A 22,723-nucleotide genomic window follows, 5' to 3' on the forward strand; every position below is an offset into this window, starting at 1 on the left:
GTAGCATTTTGAGCTAAATCTGGCCACTTTCCAAATCCAAGACTCAATAGTTGAAACATTCTCTGAACTGGGTTGTCAGACAGCAGTGTTTCCCATTGATCATAGACTTTGTTTTGTGAAGATTTTTCATAACAGGCATACCTTTGTAGAATTTATTCTGTGTATGTTCTATTTTGGCTACTATTTTCTTCTCTTCTAAGGAGATTTAAAAAAGAAAACATTTCCTCAGTGTCTCATTGATACAATCTCATAATTAGCTTTTAAAGTGCACCAGAATTTAACGTTAAAATATAAGAAATTTCCGGAACCCAACCCTAAACCCAATGTTCAACTCAAAGGTGCGCCACTGGCCTAGCCCTTGTGATAATAACAATAATAGATGATCTATCTATCTATCTATCTATCGGTGGGGGGGCCCAACTGCAATGACCCAGCTTTGGGGGGGGCCCAGCTTGCAGAAGGTTGAGAACCCCTGTTGTAGGAAATTAAAGTAGCACAACAATGCAATGTACAGTATATATGTAAGATCTTGTGAATGTATGGTGCTGACATGGGCATTTAGCCATATGGAAGACTGTGCTGCTGGAACTCATTAGTTAGATATACTTATCATTATTTCCTACAGTTTAAGTAATTCATTTTACACCATTAACCTCTTGAGAAGTGAAGGTCAAAGTGGAAGTGGAGTGTGGGACACCCATTAGAGAAAGAAATGAAAGATAGAAAGAAAGAGAGACTAGCGGTGTGAAATCAAGAGACAGACATAGACTAAACAACTTGAGATAACAAGCTTCAAGTGGGTGGCTGGGTGTTGCATGACTAAAGACTGCTTTTTGCTGCAGACACGTGCTGCCTAGATCGTCAGATAGTTTTCTGATCATTGGACAGGGTTTTCAGAATCAGACAGCCAAGACCTACTTTCTATAACAATTGCCCACATGTTTTAAGGAGTGAGAATAAACAGGGAATTCTCACTTTTCAAGGATGAAACATGATTTGAGTAGTGACTTAGAGAAGTGGCTTCTGGCTAACGTAAGCTTACACAGACTTGTGGAGAACACCCAGAAAATCAAAGACACACACTAAACGTACATACAGTACTGTGCGGTACCTGTTGGTGAGCATGGAACATCTGGACAAGTATCGGAGTAGGGTTAACTTACAAAAAGTTCTAAGGCAATATTAAACATAAATAAACTGCCATTCACCCTGAGTAATCGTGAAAACTATTTACACATGCTTGATTTCTGAAAGACAGGGTTTCGTGAAAGAGCAACTCGTTCCAAGTTATTAAGGACAAACTATCAAGGGCTTACACCGTCCAGTTCCCTGTTTCTTTTATCTTGTAAAGGGTGCTCATAGGAACTATAAATGTCTCAGTTCAGCCGTGTGATGTCGTAAACTCAAGGACTGAGAGGGACACTTATAAAACTTCCCTTCTACCAGTAAGAGCAGCTCCTGAGGGAGACATTATTTAAAAATACAGAGGTGAAGAAAGGAATGTAAAGGGAAGTCTATAGCAGCAACCGTACTTTGGCATGCACGGAGAAGTTACCAGACCAACTTTACAGTGGGGCTGACCTGCGACCTGCACACTGTCTGAAGATACGGGAAACCCTATAAGGAGGCTGAGTGGGACAGAAAGAGGAAGTTCCACATTCCACATCTGAAGGACGCAGAAGTCTGTCGACCTTTTCTCTTCCTCCTCCCCACTCTCTCTCGCTCTTTCTCTGCGTCAGACGGATGTGAAGGAAAGGATTTCCATCATTCGGTGACTTAGTGATAACGACGGTGCCAAGAGACTGAAGAGCTTTTGTTATGCAGTCAGACTTTATCATTGTTTGCCGTTTGTCTATGAAAATAAGAGAAAATAGCTTTTCAATCACAGGTCCGACCTCCTTAACGAAACTGGTCTGCCAAAGACGTACACTACAAACATCTCTGGCATGTACCTATATGGCTTTTATCCACTTGTTACTGAAAGATAAGGTTCTACTTTCCGAGAAGCCAAGCATTTTAAATGGACTTGTTTGCCACTTGTTGTGACTTATTGCGTGCATATTTAAGCTGTACACTTTCCGAGGCCTGATGGACTCACTTGTGAATACAATGGAAAGCGAGACGGATTTACACAGATGTGTTCAGTCCTGGGTCTCTCTTGCTTTATATCCGCCTCCCTCTCCTTCCAAATCTTTCCCCTGAGGAGAATCGTGGTGATGAGCACTTCGCTGAATGGGTCGAACTGATCCTTCGCAGCTGTCCGGATTGGCTGAGCATCGACACAGCTGTGGCGATTAGGTGATGGTTGCTAATGGGTAAATGGAGGTTGTAGTCATGTCAACATCTTGGTTTGGCTCCTCCACAAGCAGCAGCTTCTTACTGTAGCTGTGGTCCAACCATCCTACCTCAATGTTTCTATATTGTATAGTATAGCTGTTTTGACAATATCATTGGCCTTAACAACTTTACTAATTCATTTTGCGGGCGCATCAGGCAGCTTTTTTTTTAGAAATAAATGCTAAACTGCTCAACACCGAACAGTAACTTATCTATTAAATGAACATAATCCTAACTGTAAATACATTCTAATGTTGCTCTTTGTATGTTGAATGTGTAAATAGCCAAACTATTAAAGGTAGATACTATATTTTGGGTTTACAACTCCTCGATGCACTGCCCATACGCAGCCAAAAAGTTGTTAATGCAGGCTTAAAGAACAAATATAAGTGGGTTTTTGTTTTCAATATAAAAACATAAAATGTGAGTATTGTGGGAAGAAAAGGGAAATTGGAACATGTATCTGTGGAAAGGGGGTGACATAAGGTACTTAAGAAGTCCCATGCCTCGTTTTCTCAAACAGTCACCATCACAGCAAAAGTGAGATGTTGACTGAAGATGGATTGAAATCCAGACGGCGACAAGGAAAGAAACAGAGAGGGAGAGAGTAAAAGAATGAAATGGATTGTTTGATGGAGACTGAATCTATTAATTTCATGCGTTTTGTTCTTGGAAGGGAGAGCAGAGATTTGGCAGGCTGTCTCTAAATCCATACCACCCACTCCTCCCTGGCAGTGAGCGCATAGCAGGCGTGCAGAAAAATATCAAACTCCCCACAGCAGACTTCCAAAAGTCTTTATTGTTTTTTTGCATCATTAGTGGTTTGTAGGCTATATTTCTGAGAGTGGTTATAAAAAGTTGGTATCTCAATGAGCAAAATCAAGTGCGGTCAAATAAAGTCCTGCTATTTTTTGTTTGTTAAAAAGAGTTGAGAAAAGCAGGGCTGCAGGAGTAACTGAACACAACGCGCCCTGCATCCTCACCAGAAAGCATTTTTGAGCAGATCAATGCTGTCTTTTGTGCTGAAACAGGGAGTGGCGCCGAGTTTTTAGAGAAAAAGAAAGTTGGGCTCAAAGATCGGTAGTGTAGGCCCCTCTGCATGAGCTCAATGTCTTTCCACATGTAAACTGAGGACATGGAGAGATGAAGAGACATAGGGATAGAGACAGAGGACATGCTAGGGAGACCTTTATAGACACTAGGCAGATTGAGAGATTACGTCCTTTCCACCATGGGAAAAAGCCGCCACAGCTGATGTAAAACAGGAAATGACACACATCTCAGGAAGCTGAGCACAATGACAGCCCTCTGATCTTGTTTTAATATAGACAGTCTCTGTTTTTGTGGGAACAAGATCGTCAGTGTGTTAGGCTGCGGCTATAAATTGCAGAGATTTCCTTGTTCCATCAAAACAAGTTCATACCTTCATTCTGAGTCCAGTGCCCATGCCTATCATGTATTTTCCTGTCTAACAGGAAAAGGGCAGGAATGCTGAAGATTCAGGAAGGATCAAAGAGCCCCTCAAAATATATATTTTTGCCAAGGTTCAAAGCCCTGAATGGCTTGTTTTCATATCCTTGCTTTGTTTGGGGTATATGGTAACCTCTAAACTAGGCACTGAGGACATTTTACAAGCCCTATATATATAAAACCTTTTCAAACAAATCATAAAACTCACAAATGCATGAAATGTATGGGGAGGCAAAATGTTTTTCTTAGTCCATGAAAGCTTTTTAACTTGCAGATGCACATGTTTCACTTGTGATGGGCATGCAGAGTACACATGGACTTAGAAAAAACCCTGAAGGCAGCATCAATATGCACTACTGTATATAACCTTTGAACTTCTATGACTAAAGCTGCATTTCCATCTGTAAGTTGAATCAAACATGATTTGTCTCCTTGATGGAAACAAACTATATGACAGTAGAAGAGGAGAGATCAGTCAGTGAAATGATGTACTGGCACTGACAGCATGCCAGTTTGTATTAGGGGCCTGTTGCAGCTTCACATATCAGCACAAGACCTGATGTGTAATGGCAGTATGCATTATGCAGGCTGCTCAAACCAATCATGTGTTAAGGAGCCTCATCCATTCCTGTAGTAGCCCCTCTCCCCTGACCCTGAACTTGACAGGGCCGATTAGGGAAGAACTACCAACTGTGGAGCAATGATGAAAAACGGCGCATGTGTGTGTGAGTGGACGGGAGGGGAGGCATGCAAAAACCTGCTGCTATCACTAAAACTCTTGGACGGGAGGATTTTCTTTTTCCTAAGATTATTTGAAACAGGAATCCTATTGGGATCACTGTCTGGCTTTGTCCTGTGTGAAAACGAATGCTATGGATCAGTAGCAATTGCATGGGGTGGAGGGGGACGGTACGCTTAGACAGACAGTAACCAGCTGTTTGTGTGTGTTAATACGCAATGTAACAGGCAACAGTGGTTAAGAGGTGGCATTGGCGGCGGGAGGCTGCTGCTGCTGTTGCTCCTCTAGGTTTTTAAAGATTGTTCAGCCACTGTGTGAACTTGTTAAAAATGAGCGAGTCCTCAAAGACATGCTTAGAAGAAACTAGCCTGTGAACTCTCCACACCTCACGCATTCCTCACGTGGTTTATTTGTTTTTCCTACTCCTCCTAGACACAGAGAGCTATATCTATAATAAACAAATAATAAATTAAATCATTTCAAACAGTTTAACATTAACATATTATTACCTTCTTAAGTTGTTAGAGTTAGCATATGATTTTTTGCCTATTCCAGCAGATATGGTCCAACATTATAATTTATTTGAAGTTGTGTTTCTGACCAAGTGACAAATGTAGGTCCAATATTCCCTCTTTATTTTAGCTGGTGTTTTGGTCTCCACCAACTCTTAAGAACAATATCTGACTGACTCTTAAGCTATACTAAAGGCTATAATTTGTTGCTAATTTTGTCTTTGTACAGTGTGTTGCTAGGCAGATCAGAACTTCAGTATATATTAAATATGAAAGCCGTTTTAATCTTTAAGTTTGCTACATTGATAAACAAAAGAAAGGCAATCAAGCAGACAAACGAATATATGTAGCTCTGAGACTCAACAATGTTCCCTGTTAGTTATAAAATTAACGTCGCAACATCACTTCACATTTCTCCAATGACATCTTCATACTCTGCAATCAAAAGAAATTCCTTTCCCTGTGTCTGTCAAAACCTACTTTGACCCGCCGTCCTTCACCCAGCAGCTTTAAGAGCCTATAAAAGTTCACTCTCACATTTTAAGATGAAGGGTGCTGTTTAGGAACAAGAGGACTATTGTTGGTGTGGACAAAGGAGCATCTCTTTTTAAAAGAAGCACACGCACTATTGCAGACAAATATATACAAACCTAGCAGAACATAAGCAAATGGGCAAATACTATTACTAAAGATGTAATCATTTAAAATTCAGACATGGAGGCAAAAAATAGACCATTCTCTGAACACCTTCTTTGAACAGCAAGTGTCTAGTTAAACAGCAATAACTAGGCAACAAAGTCCAACTTATTAATGTGTGTGTGGTGCTAGTCAGAGTGGAAAACCCAAGATAAAAAGTGTGAGGTTGGATTAGATAGCAGATTTATCAGCTCCATTTTCATGTCCCACTTAGGGGTTAGGAGAAAAGCAAGGTGAACTAAGATCAAGATGAGTAGAATAAGCATGAGTTATTAATGTTGTAGTGTGGGAGATTGCCTCATGGGGCCTATAACTTAAGCATATTTCCACCCTGATCACTAAGAAATATCACAATGAGAAAATAAAAATAAAATACGGCGACTTTTATGCGCTGTTTCAAGCCTCCCTCTATCTGGAAATGTTTCCTCATTATTCTCCGGTGGACACCTTTCAAGGCATCTCCCTCTCTGTCTCACTGAAAAACACACACATCATGTTTCCCACATCCGTTGCACCTCTCTAAACTGTTTTCTCACTATAGGATAGTGGGTTTGATAAGGTGTTAACGCTGTTCACCCTCTGGGATGTAAATATTAACATAAATAACAGACAGCAGTCAAGCAACGTTATGGTCAACTAAAGCCGGCTCCTGTTGGACTGTAAGAAAAATGTGACCGGTGTTGTGGGTCACCACAGCAATGCCATGTGTTCCCCATCAGGCCTGGTTGTGAAACGTATTTCGGGGGGGCCAGCTCAAGAGGAAACAATTAGATTCTCCTCCAAGACCTCTTGTATTTATTCCACTTTTCTGAGAAAAGACATGAGAGAGACTGAGAAAGGGCTTTGCTTCTCAGGAGCAGGGTCTCCCATGGCAATCGTTCAACATTTGGTCGACATTTTGTAATTTTTCTAATTTTGGGAAGGTTGTGTGATATGTGGCTAAAGTCTTTCCCATGGCACAAGGTCAAATAAGGCCCATGAATGTGCTTTACTGCCTAACTAATTCCCAGGTGGCTATGTATGTTTATATGTACATATTTACACACACACACACACACACACACACACACACACACACACACACACACACACACACACACAAAGCTACCTGAGAATTGGATAATTCCATCAGTAAAGCACATACATGGAACTGATTTGCTCCCCGGAAAACCATCCAGGAATGTGCAATGCAGATGGAATGGACGTCGGCTTTGCATCCCCATGTGGGAAATGGGGAAACTTTTACAGGCAGGCAAAATTGGACTGCGGGCTGGGCCAGCTGGATGGGTCTGTGGGACTTTAGGAAGAGGTGGAGAGAGACATTGAGGATTATATGGGTATCCCTACCACTAATGTAGTATGTACATAAAGCTGTTCATGACTGCAGCTAACACTAATATTTACTATTGACGAGTATGTATCAATCATTTGCAGCCATGTTTGCAACCAGGCTCTATAAGTGGAAATATCTGTCCACCACTTTGGTCTAGACTGAATCAACTCAACAATCAGGTGACGGATTTTCATGAAACTTGGATTATGTCAAATGATTAAATGCCTATGACTTTGTTTTTCCAATGAATTTACCACTACATCCACCTTGAGGTTGTCATTTTTGGTTGTGAGTGAAATTATTTCAACAATCATGGGATGAATTTCTGTTACGTTTTGTACACTCCATATACTGTATATTTCAATATATATATATACGTACCTACCTTGAATGCTATACAAATCTCGTCAGAGAAAAGCTTTGTTGAGGAAGTTGACTTTTCCTTTCTGGACTTTATTAAACAGAAGGTCACTGTGCCCTGGGCCATCCACTGTGTGGAAGCTGTTATAGCGTTATTATCCCGGTGAGAAATGTTATAGTGGGATTATCAGAGGCAACACACCCATGATGGACATCATTAGAAACAGAATTACACACTGACACTTGCAGAAACACGATACAGGCATGCAGGTGGCTGGTCTCTGAGGTGAGGGCAACACCTCATTTAAGATTGTGCGCCATTTCTCGCTCTTTCTCTCACACACACACACACACACAAACACACAGGCTGCAGCTGTGTCCTGTTTAGACACACATGAGCTGGGATCGCAGACTTGAGACGTCTCATTCCTCTAATGTGAGGCAATTGCACAGGTGTCGGGCCCCAGAGACCCCTGGGATAGCTCATGGTCCAAGCTGTTCTGTTCTCAGCCTGGGATCCCCCCGCCCGTGTCTTGATCTTGCACACACATGCAGACTTTCAAACACACATCAGTCTCTACACTCTACTGGTCATTAGCAACCCACCTTCTCGCTCTCTCTCTCTCTCGCTCTCTTTCTCTCTCTTTGGTCTGGTCTGCTGTCAGATTTCTGGCGCAGGCGTGTGCACGTGCTCTCTAAGAATCACGTGCATGCAGAAATGAGCTCTGAACACGTTCAATGTAATGTAAACTGGTCTCTAGGCAGCCGAACAACTCTGTGCCAAATGGCCAAACAAAGAACAGCAGACCTCCATAGGAGACAAAGCAAGTGACAAGAAATGACTGATGTTTGTCTGAAGGAGATATTTTTATATCCCTCTACTTCATCTCTCTCTCTCTCTCTCCCTCTCTCTCTCTCTCTCTCTCTCTCTCTCTCTCTCTCTCTCTCTCTCTCTCTCTCTCTCTCTTTGCACATGAGACATTTTAAGTGACTGAGTCAGAGGATCTTGTTGGAGCAGCAGACATCATGAAGGCTCAAGTGATGTTTTCTCAAAACTGCCTTGAAGGTTGTCTCCACGGCAACAAAGCATTTCAATCAACTTCATGTGATAGCGTTGTTCACATGTCCCTGCTCCAACTGAAGCATACATGGCTTTGTAGCCTTTCCTGTAACCCTCAGCGGATCTTTTTATATCCACCTAGTCATCGAAGATTTTCAGAAACAGGACGTTTTTCCTCCAGCCGTGGGGATTCAGAAAGCTGACCTCCCCGGCTTCAGCTAGGAGATCTAAATACACTCTAATAGATATCTAAACATCATCTACAGATGTTTATTTATTCTCCCTGAGTCCTCCTCAGGGCATCCAGTTGAGGACCCTCTTTGTCCCCCCTCCAGCCTCCTACCCTAACCCCTAATCTCCCCCGCCCCTCGAGGGGCACTGAACCCTGTTTCCCCCCGGGCATCGTGTGGAAGGGATGTGGATCTTCAGGAAATGAGTCCAAGAAAAATGTATCCAAGAAAAACATGCGAGCCGGGTCGCAGAGCAGTGGGACCTAATCCACCAAAGTGTCAGGGCCCGATGGTGGGAGTCAGAGAGAAAGGGCAGACATCTAGTGTTTATGTGCTGCAATTCGCCATCCTGGCCTCTTTTTCTTCTTCATTGTGTCCTACATTTATTTCTCTTCTCTTCTACTTTCCTTTCTTTGCGCCTTTCCATCCCTCTTCCTTCATAGATCTTGAGTTTCTTTCTTCCTGTTTTTTGTTTTATTAGTTTCTTCCTTTCTTAAATCACTCTTTAACATCGCCCCATCGCGCCTCTACCTCCTTTTTTCACACCACCTTTCCTTCCTTCATTTGTTCTTTTCTACTTGGCTTCCTTCTTTGCTTCCTTTCGGCATTCCCTCTTTCTATTGATTCATTCTTTCTCCTATTCCCTCCGTAGTATGCAGTACACAAGGAAGCAGATCAGTTCAGAAGTGTGTAAACCTCTACTTCATGATGCTTCAAACAAAGTGCCTGTGGAGTGTGAATGGCCAGTTGTGCGGAGGTGTGACATGATACAGGATTAGAACACTATTTTTAAAGTTATTTTCATCCGTTCAAACAAGTGCAACACCATTAATACTTTTGAGGTAAGAAAGTCAGAAAGTGTGAGTTATCCCCTTCGGACGCATCATACAAACAAGTTCATTTCGAGCAAACCTCAACCTCAACATCACATGCTGTAAATCTTTTGGCTGGCAGCTCATAGTTTACATGACGGGTGTTGTGTGAATATAAGTGCAAGTCTGCTCTGTACATGTGTCCTGTCCCGAGCTAATGACATCAGAGGATGCTGTTCACACTGCATAGCATCATTCTTCCCTCAACACTCTGTTTAGATTTCAGTGTTATTTCGGAGGAGATACAGAATATACAACCACTAGGACTGCAAGCCAGCTCAGATTTGAGGTATTATCATTGTTTGAGGTGGTGTAGACTTGAGGGCAGAGGCTATACACACCATTTTAAATGATGGACTAAATGTTAAACTACTGTATCTTCCTCAAAATGGAGCCTCAAGATAACAAGACAACAAGTAGAAGACTGACTATATTTAATCCAAGTTGTTATATTAAGGGAAAGTTAAAGGTGTATTGTGTAGTTAAGGTGTATTTTGACTTCTAGTGTTGAAAAATCTAAACTGCAAAACTAAGTCTCTACCTCTCCTATCCAGAGAATTTACTGAAGCTATGGTGGCCTTCAAGGACAAAAAGCTACATACTAAAGATGGCATTATCCACATCTACCTCATGCCTTTCCACAATATCAAGTATTGAGGTGAAGATTTAGTAGTATGTCCAGGCGCAGGGCCCCACTCCTATGTAGATTTTTTTTTTAGTAGTCTAAGGTTATAATTATACACTAAAAACATATTTGTGGATTTAATATTTAATTTCTATTATATTTACCTTTACACACTGTGTCTTGTGTGTTGTTGATGCCACTATTATCCCATCTCCCTCCATGACATGTTATCCGTTTCCCGGCGATTTATCATATCTCTTATCACTGTTGACCTTCTTTATCTTTAAATTAATGTTTTAATCAGTACTGTAACTCTATCCATAGCTTGTGTTGAAAAAAAATAAAACAAAATGTCCTATGTTGTTTCCATTTTTTCCGGACAGACAGATGGAATAACAGAGGGAGCTTCCGGCCAGTTGTTTATTGATTGGTTTTATTCCTCTCTGAGGTCAGAGGGTTGTGCAATGGGCTGCGTGTTCCCATCCTGCTCTTAGCGGGTAGTTCCCAAACTGTCCACCCCAGGGATAGTCTGGGTCCAGATGAAATTTATGGTGTCGGACGGGGGAAACTTTTAATAGATTGTGATTCAGGAATGAGAAATGCAAACATACCCACGTACACAGAGGGAGATACAGAGAGAGAGAGAGAGAGAGAGAGAGAGAGAGAGAGAGAGATTGCTGCATTTCATTATTTGCTACAGTGTGAAGAGGAGGGATTTTCTCATAGATTCCTTGAAATGGGTCAGACGTCATTAAATGCACTGTTTCACTGTTTCCAAAAGCAGGAAATTGTTCACACTTTACGAGGCTTGTGTTTTGGAACAAAAAAAAAGTGGTGTGGGGCTGAGGGGAAATGGAAAAATAACCTAAATTGAATAATGCTACATATCCTGGATTATTGAACATATAGAGTAAAAGTAACTTAATACAGCACAAACTCAAAAGCAGTGTTTTTAAGCTCGTTGTTGTTAAAAGGTTTTTGGAAAACAGCTCTTTTGAAGCTGTAACCCAACATTTATGTAATTGTGTGTACCCACATCCTCGGGTACATCATGAAAAAAAGAAAGGTGAGTTGTGAAAGTATGGTCAGCAGAAATCAAGCTTTCCAACTGCTGTTCAGTTGCTTTGTAAAGGGCGAGTTCACCCGGATAACAAATTAAAACTGTGTATTTTTTTTATTACTTGTACGTAGTGCTTTCCAGCCAATAAGCATTTGATTTCGAATTTTTTTTTCTGGTGAACATATCTCCCTGTGAACTGTTTTTTAAGCAAAACCTCTCTCCCAATAAAAACTGTGAAGGCAAGGTTTATTGTACATGTTCTATCAACATTAGTTTTTTTTTTTTTTTTTTTTTAATCCTGTGAGCCTTACAAATGCAGCAGAAGGTAGCTCATAACTAGGACAAACACAAAAAAAACGAGCAAATCCTAATGGCTTGATTAACCACTATAGAGATCATTTGGATGAACTGTCCCTTTAATCTTGTTGGTCAGTGAAAAAGAGCCTTGAAAAAGCATTCTCATTCAGTTTTGGTTCAGATTACCTGTAAAACTACTGCTATCCAGTGGGCCACGGCTTTCTCCTCATCTGGACGTTCTCACGTGTCAGGTGTTAGCTGCAGGAGAATGTCCAAAATTCCTTCTCACACATTCCTACACCTGCAAGAGATGGAGCTGAGACATCTCGTTTTTCAGTTACGCACTTGATATATGAGAGAGTTAAGGGGTTAATCCCTGCAAGAGATAACAGTTTTTGTTGTGGTAGAGAGAGAGAGAGAGAGAGAGAGAGAGAGAGAGAGAGAGAGAGAGAGAGAGAGAGAGAGAGAGAGAGAGAGATTGCTGCATTAGCCAGAGTGTGTTTTAGTGTGTGGTAGTTTATGCCTAGCAAACGAGGGGAGAGGTGATGGGATAAAAAGCAGACACCAGTTGGCAGACCATTGATTGAAGGGCTGGTGCAGTTGTTTACAGTAGTTGCTCTTTTACTGTCTTTTCTTCCAGTCAGTTTCTCTACAAGCCTTATTTATTGTTTATACAGTATTGAGATTCCCTCTTTGCGCTCTTGCCCCCTTTTTGTAATTACTTTTCTCTCTGCTGGTTTAATTGTGTAATTGTTGTGTGTTTTTTCCATCCGACACACCTCACATTGTCTTTTAGGCCGCTCGTGGAACCATAACGGAAAGTGGCTACGATCTTTTTATGCATGAAATACATCTGTAAAAGCACTGTGTGATATGTTTCTCTGTAAACTTGTTGCCATCAGTGTGAAAATTAAGTGAACACCTAAAATGCTGAAGTTTCTCAGACATTAGTAGCTGGTGTTCTGTGTATGTTGTAGGGCTGGGAGCTCTCAGAGTTACACACCTCTTTTATGGCCTAATAACTTAACGATCTGTCCTCACACAGGGACACTGTGTGTGTGTGTGTGTGTGTGTGTGTGTGTGTGTGTGTGTGTGTGTGTGTGTGTGTGTGTGTGTGTGTGTGTGTGTGTGTGTGTGTGTGTGTGTGTGTGTGTGTGTGTGTGTGTGTGTGTGTGTGTGTGTGTGTGTGTGTGTGTGTGTGCGTGCGTGCGTGCGTGATTCAACAGTGATAAAATAATTATTTCAGTCATGAGTCTTGCAGGCTATTTAGAGGAAGTTGTTTGTAATGCTGGTAAATAGCCAATTTCCTATGGCGGAAGAGAACGAGAAACTGGAACTATTTTGTGTATGTTTTTCTTCTCCTACCTGAAGGCAGAAGGACATTAAATAGATATAAGTTTTTGGGGGGGCTGTCGATACAATGGTTTTGACTTGGTTAACAATACATGGTTCGAATGAGAGGTTAAACTTCTGAAGATTGTAGGTCAGCTGTGATCTCCCCTCCTGCCTGCCTCATTTCCTACTTGCCTGCCTCATTTCCAGATTGATGGCTGGCCGTATCCCATTATGAAGCTCACGAGACAAGAGGCTGTAGGTATGACGTGAGCCGGCGGTGACAGAAAGATAAATAAAGGCTACAGTTACAGAAAGAAAGAAAAAAAGCCAAAGGGCAACAGCGCGTGTCTCCTGAGCTTCATAATCTGGTAAAGTCATGAGCGGCTTTCAAAGATAGACAGCCAGGGTCTCAGGCCTGAAGAGAAACCCATGTATGTGTGTTCATGTGGCCTTTAGTGAATCCAAGAGACATGTCTGTTTTAAGAGCAGCTCCTCTTCCTCTGATCCAGATTTCAAGTTGTCTGTTTTTACAGGTTCAGGATTTTACGACGGTGAAAGATTTATTCCTCTTTCTAACTTCTCATTTTGGGGGCTTATGAGATCACTCCACAGTTCAAAGGGGGAGGGCCAGGATATGCTGGATAGTGCACATAAGAATGGGGAGTGTAGAAGGTATGGAGGAAGTGAAGCTGTGGAGGACTTAGTATTTAAAGAGTGAGGAGGACTGGAGAGAGATGTAGCTCAGGAGAAGGGGAAATGATGTCTGCAGTGCTAATGAAACAATAGGCTAGCTAGAGTATGCTATGTAGAACAGATCTGATTCAGACAAGCTCAAGTGTTCAGTCTGCTTAATAACTAAATCATTTTTATAATGTGTTTTATGTAAGCCATGCAGAAAGATACATACCAGTGCACTAGTGTACCATGCAAGTGCACTTACATGCTAATACACACACACACACACACACACTCATGGTTTATTTCAGAAATAAGCCACTTCTGAATGACGACACTCCCATCTGTCTCTGTATATTTTTACTTCTCCCTCCATGTGAATTATTACTTTGACAGAAAAATTTGTCTTCAGAAAGTTAGCTTGATTAATTTCCCTTTTTATGAGGATGATGATTTGCAGCTGTCAGTGTATATTGAGGGAGTTCACCTTACTTCATACGTCTGAGGGGCTGTTCTTCCACCATACAAATAGAAAACATGAGGATTCATAGCATGAATTACCTTCATAATCTTCTGACTTTTACGTCTAGCAACACCGTGAAACCAAATACCTTCAGTGCTCTTAAAGCCAAAGGTGGAGTCAGCAATTCTGGAGAACGCTTGTTGTCAAAATAACCTGTGAATATGTCCTCACCATCTGCTACCTGTCCGTATACTGTGTGTGTACTGAAAAAAATAATCCAGTGTTAATACATAGCCTAAGCTCTGTAAACTGGTATGTTGAAAAAAGGTAAGTAAACAAGGGGGCCAACCGTATAGGCCCCCGTTTACAAAGCCTAGGCTGTGTATTAACCTTTAAAACTGGATTTTGTTTCAGCACGCACACAGCACAGCAAGGTAGGAAGGAACAGTGTGGAGATATTTACTGATTTCAAGCTTTCTCCAGAATCACTGACTCCACCGTTAATGTTCCAATCAGCCTCAGCTCTACCTTTTGTTTAGTGCTTATGGCAGCATTCTTACACTAAACTAAGATGTTGAGCATGGCAAACATTAGCCCCTGGATGCTTTAAGTGCAGCCTCACAGAGATGCTAGAGGTGTCTGTAGACTCATATTCCTACTGTATGTGTTTTAATAAGACCCCATACATTTTTTGTAAGCTAAGAGGTAGACATGGAACATGGTGGGCAAGACATCTGAAAAAGATCACAGGCAGGAATCAATCAGCAACATTGAAGTCATAAAGCATGCGTGGTAACAACCCGGCCACCAAGGCACTCCTATCATTGCGAAATTTGTACCATGTATTTTTTTGTCTAAATGTAGAAATTCAAAACACACCCCCGTATGACACACCCGAAGTTTGAGTTGTTTTGACAAGCCTGATGTATGGGTGTTGTCTTCTCTCTAGGCAACAGCTGCAGGGTCCAGACTTAAGCAGAAGACAAAACACACCAACACCGCCTGTTCCAAATAGCCTTACATCGACATCGACATCGACACACTCACACACACAAAAAACACAAAAAAAACAGGCTGCATGTATACACATCTGGCCACCAGTTATATCTTTATCTCACACAACCTGCATCTGATTTGTCTGTGAGCTTGTTTGAATTGTTGCGTGACATTGTTTAGGCTCCCGGCTGTTTTATTAATTCCTTTCGAGACTCTTGGCTTTTTGCTCCATATAAAAAGCCCCCCTTCCCCGGAGCATTTCTGTCTGGGGACAAACGACCTTGCTGTGTTTGTTGGTTCTCACAGGAACACTGTCAGGCCCCCAAACCTCATAGGTCATCACGTTCTGACCTCCTCAACGACCTAGACCATACAAACATGCACAATTCCCATGGTATCTTTGCCCTCACTTGCTTTTTGACCCTTTTAGAAGCGCTGTCCTCTTATTATTGTGTCCATCACACCAACCATCAACTACTCTCTCTTAACTATCTAGTAAAGGTATGTTTTGGAAAACAGAAACCAGCTCCTGCTACTGCCAGACTAACATTTTCCTTTCCTTCCTATCTGCCTGCCTGTCTTCTCTCTTTCATCACTCTGAGTATCATAATCAAATTGTTATATTTAGGCTGAAGATTAAGGGGTCATCTGTAGTTTGAAGCAGACACAAAAAAAATCCTGTTTGAACAGTCCTTGACTTTGCCATAAAAGTTGGCTATGACACAAATCTTTGTTTCTTTTAGGAAACATTTGACAGAAGAGTATGGCTTTATTCAACCTTAACTTAATATATTCGCTGCTCCATCAGGCATTTCTTGGAATAATTTTACAACATTCAAGTTTTAAACTACGTTGAGGCATCTTCTAAAAGTTTATATTCAATAGTAGTTGCAGTCTGCTTCATCTGTCCTCAAAGAGTTCAGAAGGATTCAAAGGATTCCGTGATGTTAAAATGAATTGTTCTTAAGATGTTTTTAAATGCTCTCAGTCTATTGTTGCTCAGTCAGTTTTTACTGCGGGCAATTGTAAGTACACAGTTTAACCACCAGATGGGTATAAAGAGCTGGAAAACAGGATTTCCCTAGACAAAAATAGAGGTGTTTGTCTCCCCCTTGTGCTGCAATCATGAAATACAAGCATACATTTCCAATTAAAAAATGTGCTAAATGTTTTTAATTGAAATTGGTACTTCATGTTGCATTGTTGTGATGCTTTGGTCCTAAATTGTTGATAACTCTCTCGTGCAATTTCCAAATCTGTTCTTCTCTTCTAACCCCGCTTTTTTTAACAGGAAAGTGACATTTTTATTGGTAACCCCTGTTATGACCAACGTAAGCTTAGCTTTTGTTAAATTCCTTACACTTTTGAAATTATTGATAGAATAAAAAGAGACATCAATAGCTAATTGTTTTTGATAAATGCTGGTTTCACATCTATGCCAATTTGCAGCAGCTTGAGGCTTGTTTGGTGTACTGCATCCTTGACTTGAAGTTGATCAACAATTGTTTTCCCCCCCACCAATCTCAGGGTCTGCCCGGGCCTCTCGGTCCTCAGGGTCCCAACGGGCCTTCAGGGAGAGCAGGTGAATACGGCATCCAAGGTCATAAGGGGCAGAAAGGTGACAGTGGCCATGGCGGCATCATAGGTCCCAAAGGAAATATGGTAAAATATTTTTCAAAATGTGTGTCTAATTGAAAAAAATCCCTACAGTCTTGTTTCCTCTTGGTTAATGTGTCAATTCTCGTGGCTCCACAGGGAATGACCGGCGTCCCTGGCTTTTCTGGAAACGATGGCATCCCTGTAAGTCGATCCCTCCATGTGTGGCTGAATGCAATAGAAGCTCACAGTATAAATGGTATTGGTTCTACCTGTGACTTGTTCTGACTGTGCTGTGGTTTTGACATCCACTCTGCAGGGCCACCCAGGACAGGCCGGGCCCAGGGGGAGGCCGGGCGCTGACGGCTGTAATGGGACACAGGGAGAAGGAGGGTTCGCAGGGAACCACGGTTACAATGGCTCACCTGGTTTTCCTGTATGTGCAACTCTAAATAGTGATTAGTCAAAATAGAAAGAGTTTAGATTTCCCATAAGTTAACCATTTACTCTTGTCTCTCTGTGTGTTTTCATCTCTCAGGGACAACATGGCCGTAAAGGAGCGAAGGGAGATTCTCTGGAGATCAGTGTCTTCATGGAGCGTTTCAGGGTGAGGAAGATAGAAAACCAAACCTGAGTTTTTCCTCTTGGTTTGAAAAGACTGCATTTAAGACTTGATGTTGCTATAACAAAGTCAAATAGATCTCATTAATCTTTTTCCCTCTCTCCTCAGGGAGATTCAGGCACACCAGGGGTCAACGGAATATATGTAAGACACATTATTCAGATTTAGTTGTCTCTGTCTGATGTTCACAGAGACAACATCAGATAATAATTGTAACATATAATATTGATGTGTGAAAATTGCTCTGCATGTCCTTAATCGTTATCTAACTTTTTACTGACTTTCATGTGATTTATTTTGTCAGGGACCTCCAGGAAACACAGGACGGATCGGCAACAGAGGCTTTGTTGGACCAAAGGTCAGTGTGTGTGTGTGTGTGTGTGTGTGTGTGTGCGCGCGCGTGCGTGCGTGCGTGTGTGTGTGTGTGTGTGTGTGTGCGCGCGCGTGCGTGCGTGCGTGTGTGTGTGTGTGTGTGTGTGTGATATGTTTAGGTAGAATTTCAATTTAAATATCTTATGACATAAAGTCCTTATTACTATCTCTTTTGCTTATTCTTCTAGGGTCCCCCAGGGCCACAAGGTCAACGTGGACAGAAGGTAAGGCAACAACAATATATATATTTAACGCAATATGATAGAAATGTAATGTATGACTGTGTAAATACCTCATAAAATGAAATGAAATAGGAACTTCAATGTATAAATGCAGCTTCAAGTGTGATTTGTTTTTCTGTCCAGGGCACCATGACTCAAGTGCTTAAGGGACTCAGAGGAGACCAAGTGAGTCACCTTGTTTTTCATTATTAATATCTGTTTATCAAGTTCTTTGTGCATGGCTGTAAAGCAACCGTAAAACGAAATAGTTTGTTGATGCATTGAGAATCCTGATGTCATTGGGGTCACAAATCCCCTGATCCACTTCAATTTGAGGTCTACATCTGCAATTTCCCACACATTAGCTCAGAACTGTACAGTTTTGAGATACTTGTACTTGACTTAAATATTTTCATTTGAGGCTACTTCAACTCCGCTACGTTCAGAGGATTAATATTGTACTTTTCACCCCCCCCCCCCCCCCCCACACTTATCTGAATGATATGATTAAGATTTTAAGATGACATTTTTCAAGAAATGACATTCTTTTTAAATCGGATAGGCTCATAAAGGGTTACAATACATTTGTTAACAAATGTATCATATTTTATGAGCCTATCCAATTCAGTGATTTCCAACCATAAATTTCTACGACGGCGATTATTATTATTTTTTTAAAGGGGTAAAATTATCGAATATTTCACACCAAAATCTTCTCTCTTCTTTCTCTCAGATTTGTCTTGTGACCATTTGGGCTGATCACTAAGTTATAAATTGGTAGATTAACCTGCATTGCTGTAAATAAAATAGTCCAAATCAATGTGCCTTTGTAGCCAAGTGGTGCCTCTAACCTTTCTTAATAAATTAATAACTTAAAAAGTTCAGATTAGCTCCACCTCGAGCAGCTATACAACAGTTAAATGCTGCTCACCAGTTCCATCTTCAGTAATATATAACTACTGGCTAAGGTCAGATATATTAATATGTCAGTCATGGCAATGGTCCTCATAACTAGTGATTTATTTTATGTTTTAAGTACATTTACTGTAGCTGTGATTACTTACATCTAAGTTTGGCTTGTATTGGAGAATTTTGGAGCTATTTGTATTAGCACTTTATTAGATAAAAGGATCTGAGACCATGATGATTATTAGTTTCTCCCTGCGCCGGCTGACTGATTTTTGCACTTTCTACTTAAACCAAAGGGGGACATCGGACCACCAGGGGACCCCGGAAACTCCACCCATCAGTATACTCTGCCCCCCTATGGACTGCCGGTCTGTACAAACATAATACATATTTATTCATTAACCTGCTGCCTTTGTTTGACATTCAAAGATAAAAGTCTAAAATATGACGTATAAAAGGGAATCTAATGGACACTGACATTAACACCAGTAATATCCTCCTCTTCCATCATTATAGGGACCTCCTGGAGAGGACGGGTTAAAAGGGGACACAGGAGATCCGGTGCGTGATCGCACATACATAGATATTCATTCACATTTTCACACATGTAAACATAATAAGTCACGTTGTTATGTCATGTCCTCTGCTCATCTTTCCTTTTCATTCGGTTTATTTCAGGCTGACAACAAAGGAGAAACTGGTGTGATGGGATTCCCTGGACCACGGGTGAGCACTTGAACATACACTGCACATTTGAAATAAGTAAAGTGTCCTCTGTCCATTTGTTGAATTAATATCATGTGCCGTTTTGGATGCTCTTCTAGGGGCCGTCTGGTGGACATGGAAGTCCTGGACCAAGGGTATGTGAGCTCACATAAAAGTGAGAGATCACAATGGCATCTTAAAATGAAATGCAAGTTTATAACCTAATATTTGCCGCTCTTTTTCAGGGGGATTTCGGTGAAGCAGGACCAGGAGGCAGAGATGGTCCTAAGGTGAGAATGCACCTGATCCTGATCCCTGATTATGCAATGTATCTGATTTTTAAATCATAACACACTCAGTGATCAACAGTAGTGGAATGTTAATTACTCATCAAGTACTGTACTCAAGCTCAAATGTGTTTCCCTACAAGTCTATTCCACTACAATTTGAATAGGAAATATTGTACATTTGACTCTAACACATTTTTACAGATAAAGATTTTTTGTCCAGAACATGAAAAGTGGGCTAATATATTATGATGCAGCGTTAAATATTGAACTGCACAACAGAAAAAGAAAAGTCGAAATTAGCTCAAACTCGATACACTGCCATAGTAAACTGAACCTAATCCATCAGTAATAGTAATCCATTAATGTAATATTTAATAGAATACCACTTACTGAATTAAAAGTGCTTACACTTACATACATTAAGCCATAATTGGTGGTAATACTTATGAGAGTGATTCTTTTAATGCAGGTATATTTTCCTAATTGTTTATTGGTTGTTTTGTAGCTATAGTTTATGTGACTGTTTTGGGGGGGGTTTTCCTTTACAGGTCAAATCGAATATTTTTTGTTGTGTCAGAAAAATATCTTCTCTCCAGAGTTGAGGCCCATAGTGAAATTCCAGCTAACTGGTCAATTTCAAACTAGTTTATAGTCTACACACACTAGAGCAAAAGCTGAACGGACTGTTTAACCTTTTCAGTCAGTATTAACATGCCAGATGCTACTTTGCTCCTTGTAATCCTTGTAAGAGATGACATATCAGTGATTCTTGAGAAGTGGGACAAAACGGGGTGCAATGTTGAAAAAATACAAACCCTATGTTTCGGCAAATTAAATTACATGTATCCAACATATACTAAGCTACTGAGCTAAGCTTTGACACAACCTCCCAGCTTTTTTTTTTTTACCGTCATTGGCCTATCACCACGTCAGATGTCAACTCCGTCAGATTTCCTGTCTGACGGTGTTGACATATTTAACGTGTCTTAAACCTAACAAATGGAATTTATCTAGTAGCCATTTGGTTTTTCTGTTGATGTTAGGTGATAGTATGAACTACTTCAGGAAAATAAAATTATCAAAAAATTTCAAATAACTTCTTCAGAAATCGTAAGTCGGTGTTGACATATCATGGTTGTGACAAAGGACTTTCAAGATTCGGAATGTAAAATATTCTAAAACTACAACACTTATCAGAGCCTGTCTGACTCTAATGTACTCTGCAGAGGTAGAATTTGACAAGAGGTCCTTCAAAGTGACAGCTGCCCCTTATTTCGCCTGATTTTATTACATTTTACATAATGAAATGTCTGACGGTGTTGACTTTCAGTAAAGTTGTCTCATCACTTAGAATCCTTATAAAACATGAATGTGTTGTAGAAAAACAGTTTTTATTGATATGATTAATCATTAAAGTACATTTTTAATAGGTTTTATTGCATGTGAAAGATTGAAACCTTCTCTAAGGACTAGGGTTGCAAAATTCCGGGAATTTTCAAAGTTGGAAACTTTCCATGGGAATCAACGGGAATGTTTGGGAATTAACGGGAATTTTGGGAATTAACGGGAATAAACAGGAATTTACTAAATTCAAAGCAACCCAAATGCACTAAATTCTCCTATGTTATTTCAGTCCTGGCAAACGTTCTAGACAGTAAAAAGCAGTTTTTTCAACTAAGTTTTAATATATTTATGAACATTTAACATCAAATCAGATTTTTTTTAAGCTTATTGAGACACCCAACTTGATATCATATATTGATTTTTACTAGACCAGGTTTACAGAGGCTTAAACTGTGATTTTAATAGGTGGAGAAAATATATTTTAGCATAATCTTGACTACAACAACCAGATGTTATGCAAGTACACTTGGCAAATTGCACCTAGCACACATCCTACTGCATGGGTACTGAGGCCACGCCCCCTACATGCAGTGTGCATTCCTCCATCACATGGGGGGCATTTTACTTTATTTATTGAATGGGTGGGGTCAGACAGATGAGTAATATTTTACTCAACATTCATCTTTTTGTTTTCAGTGAAATTATTGATTGTTCATAAAATAATCAAAACTTGATAAAGTTCTTCTTACAAATAAATCTGTTCAGATGTAATGTTTTTTAATTGTATTATTTTGCATGGATGTCTGTCTATGACCAAACATAGTGTTTAAATGTTTTGATTTATGTTTGGATATGAAAAAAAATTATTTAAATTACCGCCATTTAGTTAATTCCTATAATTTCCAATTTTGAATATTCCCAAAATTCCCAAGCGAAAGTTCCCGTGGAAAGTTTCCGGAAATTTACCGGAAACTTTCCACCCCTTTGCAACCCTACTAAGGACACACTGTTTTGGACGTCGTGAGAAGATAACAAGTGTCATATATTTGACATAATAATGATAAAATAAAATTTAAGGGGATAATTGTGCTCCAGACATTCTATTCTTAATCCCTAATAACATCTACAATTTTAAATATTTTTAGTTTTAAACATAACAGCAGTTACATATGGAAGACGGCCTTTTGTCCCGGTTCTCAAGAATCACTGATATAGAAGGAAAGAAAAGCAAGACGTGATAAGAAAGATACAGATTGCAACAACAGGATATGTGTCACAGTCATTTTCAAGCCATGTGGTCCCATCCAGCCCGTGACCTCATCCATTCACACACATTTTTGTCCTTGAGGCGTAAAAAACAACAAGTGAAACTGAGGCCACTGGATACTGAAATACTAATTAATTAATTTAATAATTAAATGTGTGTTTCAGGGAGTCAGAGGTGAAGCTGGAGAGCTGATTTCATCAGGACCCTCTTGGCCTTGGTCTTCAAATAGTAAGTTGATAAATAGCAGAGAATTATCTGAGTTTGAAAATAAAACCCTCTGCCTGACATATGTTAACACTGCACTATTACAACATTGTTGCTGACATGAAGTGAAACT

At 40.4% G+C, this 22,723-nt stretch overlaps 1 protein-coding gene across 2 annotated transcripts in view; it reads left to right on the plus strand.

Annotated features, from left to right (window-relative positions):
• Positions 1–22,723, plus strand: part of col4a2 (collagen, type IV, alpha 2) — a 62,646-nt gene that overhangs the window by 23,698 nt on the left and 16,225 nt on the right. For both annotated transcript variants that reach the window (XM_080038230.1, XM_080038231.1), the window contains exons 5-18: positions 16,588–16,722; positions 16,816–16,860; positions 16,976–17,092; positions 17,195–17,263; positions 17,387–17,422; positions 17,583–17,636; positions 17,839–17,874; positions 18,016–18,057; positions 19,077–19,148; positions 19,297–19,341; positions 19,459–19,506; positions 19,605–19,640; positions 19,731–19,775; positions 22,551–22,614. In XM_080038230.1, coding sequence (XP_079894356.1) covers positions 16,588–16,722; positions 16,816–16,860; positions 16,976–17,092; positions 17,195–17,263; positions 17,387–17,422; positions 17,583–17,636; positions 17,839–17,874; positions 18,016–18,057; positions 19,077–19,148; positions 19,297–19,341; positions 19,459–19,506; positions 19,605–19,640; positions 19,731–19,775; positions 22,551–22,614 — 844 coding nt within the window. The remainder of the gene's footprint in view (positions 1–16,587; positions 16,723–16,815; positions 16,861–16,975; positions 17,093–17,194; positions 17,264–17,386; positions 17,423–17,582; positions 17,637–17,838; positions 17,875–18,015; positions 18,058–19,076; positions 19,149–19,296; positions 19,342–19,458; positions 19,507–19,604; positions 19,641–19,730; positions 19,776–22,550; positions 22,615–22,723) is intronic.

Source organism: Ammodytes marinus (genome assembly GCF_949987685.1).
Source record: "Ammodytes marinus genome assembly, chromosome: 12".
Taxonomy (NCBI): domain Eukaryota; kingdom Metazoa; phylum Chordata; class Actinopteri; order Uranoscopiformes; family Ammodytidae; genus Ammodytes; species Ammodytes marinus.